Source organism: Montipora foliosa, unplaced genomic scaffold (genome assembly GCF_036669935.1).
Source record: "Montipora foliosa isolate CH-2021 unplaced genomic scaffold, ASM3666993v2 scaffold_395, whole genome shotgun sequence".
Classification (NCBI taxonomy): domain Eukaryota; kingdom Metazoa; phylum Cnidaria; class Anthozoa; order Scleractinia; family Acroporidae; genus Montipora; species Montipora foliosa.
The window spans coordinates 880,001-890,655 of record NW_027179695.1 but is presented as its reverse complement, the minus strand read 5'-3'; the positions used below and the strand labels follow the sequence as shown (position 1 = coordinate 890,655).

Genomic DNA, 10,655 nt, shown 5'->3' with positions numbered 1-10,655 from the left:
TAATTTTCCTAGGGACTGATACTAAACTGATAGTAAATCTTACGAGAGAAATTCACGCGGTGAAAAAAACCCAAGAATTTCATGATAACGAGAGCAAACTCCTTTGTCGTTGTGGAACAGTTTATAGTGTTTTTCCTGGTTATACGAAATTCCTCGAATAAGTGCCGCATCGGCCAAAAAATAATAATTCACAATGCCCAAACTTTGAGTAAACTGAGATATGAACGCACTTTAATTGCAATGAAAAAAAAGGTTCCTGGTTCTCACATATTCTCCTGAAATAGTTGAAATTCTGAAACAGTTTTTCAAACATCATATAAATTATTCTAAGGCCTTTCCAGCTGATCTCTGTTTGACAGGTCTTCAAATTTAAACCAATCAGCGCACGACTCGCAAACAGCTTTGGGGGTCCATTCACGCGCGAGCGTTCGCGAAACGAAATATACATAAGCATGGCGTTTGAGTGTTGTGGGTTTTATCGTGCTTAGCTCGACACTTTTTTTCGCTTGTTGAGAATTTTGCGATACTCCAGGCCGGTTTTAAGACATCGGATTTCTTAAGTTAAACGTGTTATTTATGCTGATATAGCGGCGGATAGCTGTTCAAAGCTCCGGGACAAGGTTAAACTCTTACCGTGTGTCATGATCATTCTTCCTTCTCGACGCAACTAATAGGCACATGACGACTACTCTGGCTTAAAGATTGCTTGAAAAGATGTTGAATTCCGCCGAACATTTTGATAAGCCAAGACACATTACTTCCATCTGCCTGTTTAAGTAGTTCTAAGACGGCGAGCTGTGCTGCGCGGACTGTTTGGGGGTTTTTGGCTACGGGGAAGAACGCCTCCGGATCGATGATGTCTTGCCTCTGCTGATGGTAGTTTTCTCGTATTCCCCCGTTGGCTGCCATCTGGAGATATCTGTCGGACTGAATTAAAGCATTTACGCTTTTGTTTGGCTGGTGGAAGTTAATTTCGAGTCGAGTCTTCTCAACCGAACCAGACGTATCGGAACCTTCGGAATATTCTGACCATGCTGTCAAACTCTGACGGCCGGACTCATCCTTTTTTTTGTAAAATGTTTGGGGTCTTTGGTACGTGTCCAGAATAATTTTTCTGTCATCTATTTGCAATCCTAGCACGTCTTCATATGGAATAACGATTTTTCTTCGAAGGATGGCTGATTTCTCTTTTTGATGTTCAATGACAAATGTGCCCGGCTGTTGTGGTTTGCTTGATATTAACTTCATAGTAAATAACTCGTGTGTTACTCTTGGATCGGCTCTTGTTACGTTAAGACTTTGAACTGTTGATTTGATACTGTTCAAGTTTGTTGAGTTATTCACCCTACAAGTGTTGGATCTTGAGGCAAACTCTCTGGCTGTTTCGGTCGTAATTTCTATGACGTTAGACGACTGGAAGTATGTTTTCGCTGCCTGAAGATAGTTTTGCGTCATCTGTTGGGTTAATGTGGAGTCGATATTTGGCCAAGGACGAACAGAAATACCACCTTCGACATCTGTATTTGATTCTTTTATCTGGAACAATTAATGGAGCCGGTAAGTTAATATGATCCAATTTTAGCCTGTGTCCTAATTCCTAGTTCTATCACAGAACTCAGTTCACTGAAATCGATCATTTGTTTCTAGAAATAAATGATTAGTTACTACCAGACATTATTTTACTCTGTGATTTTTAAGTAGGTAGCGTTTTTTATTTCATTTCTTACTTTCATATCTTAATGTATCCTTCGGATTTATTTTTTTTTTGTGTATTTATATTAGTTCATAGGTGATCTGAGTTTCCATGGGGTTTAGAACTCCTATACAGATTATCTTTGGCCTTACAGATATGCTGACCAGAATCAGTCAAACAAAATTTGCCAGATGAACTTGTTATGTTAGTGCTTTAATATAGTGCCTTCATGTACCTCAATTTCAGGAACAGAGTGTGATCTATTGGTAGCAGAAGATGGTTCCTCTTGAATTGACTTTCTTGAGGTGTCTTTAAAAGGAATGTGCTGTTGTAAAAGAGCAGGTAGGTATTATGAACATTGTGAGTGTGTCAATGATATTCAACTAAACAGCAACATACACAACGAGCAGGGCTGTCTACTAGAAGTGCCTGGGTGCCACAGGTGACTAACTTTGGCCTTTGGGGTGACTGGAAAAAAATTTTTTTTTCATATACAGTGTAAGCATAAGTGTTGGGCACCCAGGATTCCAGGGTTAGGATCTAGAAGTTTTGGGCTCATCATAATTTTTCCTCAACCACTTAAGAAACAACTTTTTATATATCTATATACAGTGTATATAGTAGTCTAGGAGTTATTTTAAATGAATGGAGATAAAGAAGCTACATGTATTTTGTTTGTTACATTTATACAGATATATTTAATATTTCATACCATTTTCTTTTTGTTCAGATGTTTTGGCAAATCCTCATTTTCCTTTTTGTGGACTTTAAAGTCTGACGAGTAGCTGCACCCTTTCTTCTCTTGGTTCTCAACAGATGCCCATTCGTGACAGAATTGTTGGGTGAGTACTCGTTTTTGATAGTCTATCTTTCCCGTTTCACCTGCTCGCCCACCACTGTAAATGTAGTTGCCTTGTTTGGCTTCTTTGTGTTTGGTTTCCATGATACTGTCATTGAAATTGCGCAAGGTCAAAGGGAGTCCACTCAAGGCGGCATCTTTACGAGCCTTCTCCACATAAAACCCAGTGTAAGCTACCAGTTCTTTCACAGTGGCAGTAACAGTTTGAGAGCCAAAAATTAAAATAAATTGAAATCCTAACAAAACTCTTGCTTGGCATTCATACTCCTGTCTGGTTAATTCTTTCGGAGTGTTTAAAATCCATTGGAAAATCTTTTTGAGGCCAGTGCAAAAACATACCAATATTTCGCTAACCAAAGGGCTAAAACCAGAGTTGTTCAAAAGTTCCTCTGCTTTTTCATAGAAGGCTAAAACACCAGTTTCATCAAATGTGACATCATAACTGCTTAAACAAATTTTTCGAGCAACTTTCTGTACTTGTAAAAACCACTGTTTTTTATTTTGTTTGAGAGCATCAGCTACTTGGCCAATTCTTCGCACAATAGTTTCTGTAGCTCTTGTAGCTTGGTGCATCATTGCAGGGTAGAAATTTGCTAGGTCAAGTTGAGAAGCATTGGGATGTCCAGTTTGACCAAGGTGCTTCTTTGCATATTCTCGTCTGCCATAAATGATATTAAACATTTTTGGTTAATTTAAGGGTGTTTTCCAAATGTAACACATGTACATGTAGTGTAAAACTTAATAAAGTTTTCCACATTGAATAACATTAGTTTTTATCTATGATTGGTGTGGTATTTATGTAACTGTTGAACAATATATGAACATATTTAAAATCATTCATTCCTTTGTTTTGTATTTGGAAGATTTAAGTTAAAAAAAAAAAAATGCTCATGTTTGCTCATGCTGGAAAGGCCTACTGTTAATCTTACTAAAAAGGAAATTCAATTAATTGATATAAGTTAAGTGCCATTAATCAAATAATAACCTGTTTTCAGTATTATCCACTCGCTTTCCTAACCATGTCTTGAACTGTTCTTCTCCTTTCTCAGTCATTTCTACTTTCCATACAGGCTCATTGCAGATGATTCTCATATCCCCAAGTTGCTTTTGGTGTTCTGGTGACTCAGGAATCGGATAACAGGAGCTGGCAGAAGAACTTCCAGTAACTGACCTTCGCTGACAGCCGTCTGCAACACCACGCACAATGACTTCTATGTTCTTCTTCAGAATTGGGTGATATACTGACTTCAAACTGGACAGCTGTTGAAGGGTTTCTCGTCCAAGATTACTTACATGGTTGTAGTTATCTGGGCCTAACCAAGAACACACTGTGACAATGGAGCTTAACAGGTTGTGGGGCTCCACTAATTTGACTCTTATTGCTGTTTCTCCAGTAAAGAACTTGCTCCACTGCATCCATGGGAACGCATCAATGTAGTGATAAACAAGTAATTTTTCTTTAGGGACCATTATTGTTTCCTGTAGAGTTTTTTTGCTTAGTAGCCATTCCACAGTGTTTTTAACATTTGTGTATGCTGCAACAACACCATTGTGTTCACTAAAAGTCAGTGACAAACTTTCTTGCAGAGCCTCCTTTTGTACCTTGAGCTTTTCACACATGTCATCTTTTGGTACCATGATATTGATTCCAAAAACCTCTTCTAGTTCTTTACCAAGCTGATTTCGGACTATGTTTTGATATTTAGTGTAGCCAATGTCAAAATTACTAACTAGCTCAGCTGCAAACTGTACAAAATGATTAAAATTCTTCTTAAAAATGACTGGCATGAGTGTGCTCTTAAAAAAGTCTCCATCCTGATGTGAAATAATAAAGTCGACCAACTCAGCTTTTTCTTGTTGATCTTGGGGCATGTTTAAATCGTCAATGAATTGAACCCATTTTCTGCATTTTACTGGAGTCAAAAGTTTTTCCTTGGAGTGATAATTCGGGGATATACTTTCATCTTGTGGTTTGGAATAAAGGGTAAAAACTGAGGGTTGTTTTAAGCAATAACGAAGCGAATCTGGGTAACCCTCCGCCACCATCGCGAGAAGAACGTCCAATTCTCCCCGTAACTTGCTTTCTGAAACTGTGCCCTGTGTAAGCTTACTTCGTGCTAAGAGAAATGATGAAGTTGACTCATGCCTGGAAATACTACCTAAAACCACAGTTGAAAATTCATTTGGTGTTAAAAGCTTCATAAGTTCTTTAAGCCTTGCAGAGCGGTGGTGTTGCGAGACGTCCAGGAAATTGTTGGCTGCAGCAGCAGCTTGCATCGGCGAGTTTCTTACATTTTCTTCGCGCCTGTGTCCTGGGTGGGTTTGAAAATGTTTCCTCAATCCGCGACCTGTTTGATAATTGTTTTCACAGACGGAACAACTAAAGACCTTGGGCATGGTGAACAGGAGTAGTATGTTCAAACCCCAATAATTTTTTTGTGCATCTGGCGATGACGTGATTTTAAGGTATAAGTAGTGGTCACGCGAGGTGTCACTTTAATTTCGCAAAATATTTTTATGGGTTAATAGTCGTGATGTTTTTCTCCTAAAGCCTTTTGTTTTGCTCAGGGATGCAATTATGCCGCAACCTTCCCGCCAGATTCCAATGCCATTAATTAACTCGTTAAAAATTGTTTGCGAGTCGTCGAGCGGGTTATGAAAATCATAGCGGGGAAATGTCAACAAGCGCATCTTGTTCGACATTGCAGTTAACCATCTCAAGCAAAAACCACACTGTTAGCATCGCCTTTTCATAATTTTATTAGTAATGTAAGGCTTCTGTGTTCTTCAGTCGGTTTCAGGACAAACAAACCTGTCTGCTTAAATATTTAGAAACAAGGACGCCTGGACGCGAACGAACTTCTGTAAGAGCTGGTGATTTAAACGATTTATCAGCAAGCTGGGAAGTGGTATACCAACTTTACTCTTTAAAATTATAATTAAGGCTATTAAAACCAAACGTTCAAGCCACAGTACAAGAAAAAAAGGTTATTTCTCCCTTGGGAACGACCTAGCGAAAAATGAAAACAAATCGACGCCATTTTCTCCGCGCGTGTTTTTTTAGAATGGAGACTGGAGCTAGTTCCCCCTAATTTTTAACCCAGCATGCCCCGCAACTTCCGGTAGAAATCAGCTGGTTATTGGCACACCCACTCAGTCTTGTTAAAATTCTGAAATATTATTATTAAAAGAAAAAGGGGTCTCTCCTGTGGCTCTTCCTGTGTTTTAATGATGAGTACCAACTTTCTATTTTCAAATTAATGCTGTGTTGCTCTCCCGAAGGTAGTTCTTTCAAACGTGTCAATATGGCACTTTTGGTTGTGTTGAAGAAACTGGATTCTGGAAATAATTTATCTCAAGTGCATTTGCGTGAATCATAAGCGTTTTGCCTGAAAATTTTAAAACTGGTGGAGGTGGCGCTGTAACCTCCTTTTATTGCAAATTCAAAAATACAACGTTGATTGTTATGCTAGATAGAGAATATATATGAAGCATCGTATATTTGAACTGTGAGTTGAGATGATTTTTGTCAAAGAGATCATTCGCCCTTGTCACACGGCGGCCATATTGTCACAGGGGACCAAAAAAGCTTTGTTTTACCACGTCAAGCCTCACCCCAATGGTTTGCACTGCGAGGCTTGGCGTGGTAAAACCAAGCTCTTTTGGTCTCCTGGGACAATATGGCCGCCGTGTGACAAGGACGAATTGAAGTGACTTGAGCAGCTTAAGAAGTTGTGAAAAAAGCCTGAAAAAAGTCCAGGCTTGGACGTGATTTGAACCCATAACCAGGTGATTGCATTGCTCTGAGCTACAGTATCAAGTCCTTTGTGACCTGGCCATTTTGGAGTTCATCTAGTATACACACTGTATACATGTATCTTGTACAAAGTGAATGCGTGATAGAGAGAATATGTGAAATATGGTATATTTGAACTGCAGAGTTAAGGTGATTGATTTTGGAAATGAACAACTCATGCAAGAAAAATTGCAATAAAAACCTAAAGAAACATCCTTAACGTGCAATCGCGTTGTGTACTGCTCTACTATGTGATCTATCAGGCCATCTAAGAGCTGGGCAAGTGCAAGACAAACTATATGTCCTGTACGAAGTGTATGCATATGCATAACAAAGAATTTACACGAAGTATCTGAAATTGAAACACCAAGGTTGGGATGATTGATATCATGGAAGATCATTGTAGTGAACGAATTAAATCTAATCACGAGGTACCAAGTTGTATTATCCTTTTCCCCTCTTGAAATTTAGGGACACAGACAAGACAAGTCATGGATGCTTAAATGGTGGTTTTGAGATGTACTACATGAAGTTCCTTTGGACAATATGATGATGATCAAAAGACTTGACAAGATGGTGATCATTAAAAGAATCTTTCAAAGCAATGGAAACATGATGGTGGTGGTGTAAAGGTCAAACTAGGAAAACATGGAAGGTATAGTGCAAGTAAAGACATTATTATGAGAGATTTTGGATTAAAAACGGAGGACGGTTTCTACTAAGCCGGTACATTCTGCGCATGTCAAGACATGCGGGTGGCGTTAGACAGTAAAATTTGTCACTCCCAGTCTCACTCCCAGGGGTCAATGGGTTAATTATCTTTGAAAAATGAGTGGTTACCCCAAGTTTTCTTTTTGGATTTCAGTAATGCTTGTTAAGATCCTCTTCTCCCATATATTTGTAAACTGCACAAAAATGCCTTTGAACTAGTAGGCACCATCCTTAACTCTTTCATCAGAATAAAATTTTTATCCTTTTGGAGATGTACTTTAGGTAGTGTGAGTGGTTACTCACTCACTCACTCACTCTGCAGCTCTTGGTTTTGATCTCAAACTTGAAGTGGAACATTCATTAATTTTTTGTTCACAGTTTACTAGTACAACCATACATGCCAGGGTCGCGCAAACAAATAATCAAATTAAAACTAAAGGGGAATACATGATGGAAGTGGAGGTGGAGATACATGTAAACTACTGTAATAGCACAATCCATACAAGTAAATAACTACATGTACACTGTACATGTATGATAGCATTGTTTTTGCCTTCTTATTGGCTGTGAAATGTTATCCTGATTTACTGAAAACCAAACCTGCTGACACCTTAATTTCAATGATTTAGAAGCAAGGGATTTGAAAAGTAAAGGAATGACTGAGCCAATTAAATGCTTCAAGTTCATCCACTCAATAATTTCAGTTCCATTTTTATAACTTACAGCAGAAGGGTGCTTGTGTTGTGGTTTAAATTTCTTTCAACTTGTTCAAAATTTTAAAACTAGCCAAGAATTTTTAAACTGGGTTGAATAATTCAAACCAGTGAACAGCCATCAAACCACTGTTTGCAATCATCTGAAGTATTTGAAGAGTATGAGTGAAAGAAACTTGCGATCCGCTTATGATTATTACAAGGGTATCCAAGGTGTTCTGGGAGGCGCAGTGGCCTCATGGTTGGTGCGCTTGACTCTACTTGTCCGGGTTCGGGTCCTGGCCAGGGACATCGTGTTGTGTTCTTGGGCAAGACACTTTACTCTCACAGTGCCTTTCTTCACCCAGGTGTATAAATGGGTACCGGCAAACTTAATGCTGGGGATTTCCCTGCGGTGGACTAGCATCCCATCCAGGGGGGAGTAGGAAATATTCCTAGTTGCTACATGCTACAGTAACCAGATATAAGCGTTGGCCTGATGGGCCCACTAGGCTCGTAGCAGACTTTACTTATATAAGGTGTTCTAATTGAGAAAGGTACCTCCTTGATTTTACAAGATGAACATGATTATGGTGTCTTTAAATTTGCATAAATACATGTAGTAGGGGCACCTGTTAAGTAAAGGTACAGTGTATTAAGGGAAGCAGATGGGGAGGTGCAGTATAGGTGGAAGACGAGGTAGTATTTAAGGAAAGGGAGATGCTATATTTAGACATGGTAACAGTAATGAATTAAATAAATCTGACTTCCTAACTAAATTAAATTACGTAAGACTACTACAATAAAAGAAATGATAGGAAACCTGCTTTACAAGGAAGCCGTGTATAAAAGCAACATAAAACTTACATAAGACTACTATTAAAGTCATACATGTTACTTGTAGTTCTTCAGCTTAGATTTAGATAATTCATTAAGAGAGGGTGACTGTCGATTATCCAAGGGCCGACTATTCCACAATACAGCTCCGCTATAGGACAGACTTCTTTTACAATAATTAGTGTGGCGCTGAGGGATGGCAAGTGTACGCGTACAGTCACTGTCTCAAGATTAGATTATAGGTTAAAGTATCAGAACGGAAGACAAAGTACGAACTAAGATAGTCTGGAACCATATTATTACTGGGTTGCCAGTATGGCAATCCCAGTCGGAAAAGGGTAAAATTTGTTTGTTACTGAGTTGCCAAACCCAGTCGGAATCTGCGTTTCATTTCTCCGTATTATAATTATTGTTATTTTGCTTTTCCGTGTCGAGAAAAGTCTTCCCTATCCCTCCCCTGCTAAGTAGTGTCTGTGTGTAGAGTCTTCTGGGAGTATGTTTCATCAGTTTCAGGGGCTGGTAGAAATGGGTAGATTTTGTCCGGTGGGCACAGAATATTTATCTTGACCTTCATTGGTGTCGAAAGTCATTGTAACACGAATGGTGTTTTAGTGAATCTTTAAACAAAATATACCCTTATGGAGCTCAAAAGTCAATTGAATAAACAAGACAGACAGTGAAAAATAAAGATCTGGAATCTTCAAAGCAACAACAATTGCATGTTTCGCCGTTGGATGTTGTCACGAAGTGAGCTTTGCTTCCAATGTTCTTTGGCGAACTGTGGTGTACAAGACTGAAACCGAACGGCAAATTCTGTATGGGTTTAAAAGGAATCGAACGCCTTGAATGCATCACATTGTTTACTGAAGTCGCATCTCATTTGTCTGGCAATTTACCTTTATTTTGTACTCAACTCTGCACAGTCTTCAAGTAAAAAAAAATATAGAAATGTGACTGTGAAGAATTATTTGAAAGAAAGCTTGTTGTCTCTTTTGTGCTTCATTATTCACGGTCAAGGTTCTTCCGAAAAGGGTTTTAAGATCCTGAAGTGTGAGACTGAAATTTATTTAATTACTGTTGTTCCTTGTTTGCACGCACGCAATTAGAATAGGAAGGGGTTTTTGCCGCTGATAGCAAATATTTTGTTTGTTTCAATAACTTTTTACACTGGAAAAGGTTTTTGTGGCATTTTTCGTCCAATTGAAGGCCTAAAAATAAAGCTTTTTAACGACATTTAAGTGGAATGTTTTTTATAATTTAATATTCTCTGTCCAAAATTTGCATAAGAAGCTTGAAATAAACATTGCCACTCACCACAGGAAATTTGGTTGCTGATTTGCCTCTTCGTAGAGTTCTCGTTAGTATTTTATTTAGTGTGCTTTTTAACGACCTTGAAGTGGAATATTTTTTGTAACTTAATATTCTCTGTCCAAAATTTGCATAAGAAGCTTGAAATAAACATTAATTGCCACTCGCCACAGGAAATTTAGTCGCTGATTTACCTCTTCGTTGAGTTCTCGGTAATATTTTATTAACTCTGCTGTTATGTACAACACTGAAACCAAAGTTTCTTGGCTAAAAAGTATGTTGTTTTACAGTACCGCTCAAAAGTAAGTTACCACCTCGCGTCGCGTTTCCTGCGCGACGCGATTCGCGTAGCGTGAGAGTAACCGAAGCGTAAATTTCTGGCATATATTAGGAACTAATGTGTTATGCGAAATCAATCGATTTCGCGTATAAATTCTCTCTCTGCAGTTGCATGAGTAAGCGAAGACGATTTTTGATTTGTTAAATTGTATGGGAATCGTCGAAATTGCAAACTGCGAATTGCGAATTGGAGACGACGTTTAAGCGACGGTAAATATGCATCTGGTTTACAAGCGGAAATTCCGATGAAAAATAAATTCTTCACATACGAACAAGCGATGATTTCGTTGAAACATCGACAATTTGGTGGAAAAAATTCGTTACGAAAACAATGCGTAGTTCTACCGGCGATTTTCTGTGTAAAGTTAATAAATGCATGGAATTGACTTCGAATCGATCGATGTAAATTTCTTTCCCACA

The 10,655-nt window shown here is 38.5% G+C and overlaps 1 protein-coding gene and 1 long non-coding RNA gene across 2 annotated transcripts in view; both read left to right on the top strand.

Moving 5' to 3' along the window:
• The first annotated feature begins 442 nt into the window (after positions 1–442).
• On the top strand, positions 443–4,333 carry LOC137987906 (uncharacterized). The gene is made up of 4 exons (XR_011120716.1): positions 443–1,557; positions 1,940–2,035; positions 2,424–2,535; positions 3,623–4,333. It is a non-coding gene; the product is annotated as an uncharacterized lncRNA (long non-coding RNA).
• A 2,484-nt stretch (positions 4,334–6,817) lies between these two features.
• LOC137987904 (NLR family CARD domain-containing protein 3-like) overlaps positions 6,818–10,655 on the top strand; it is a 55,105-nt gene continuing 51,267 nt past the window's right edge. The window contains exon 1 of the mRNA XM_068833987.1: positions 6,818–7,003. Coding sequence (XP_068690088.1) covers positions 6,997–7,003 — 7 coding nt within the window. The 5' untranslated portion in view covers positions 6,818–6,996. The remainder of the gene's footprint in view (positions 7,004–10,655) is intronic.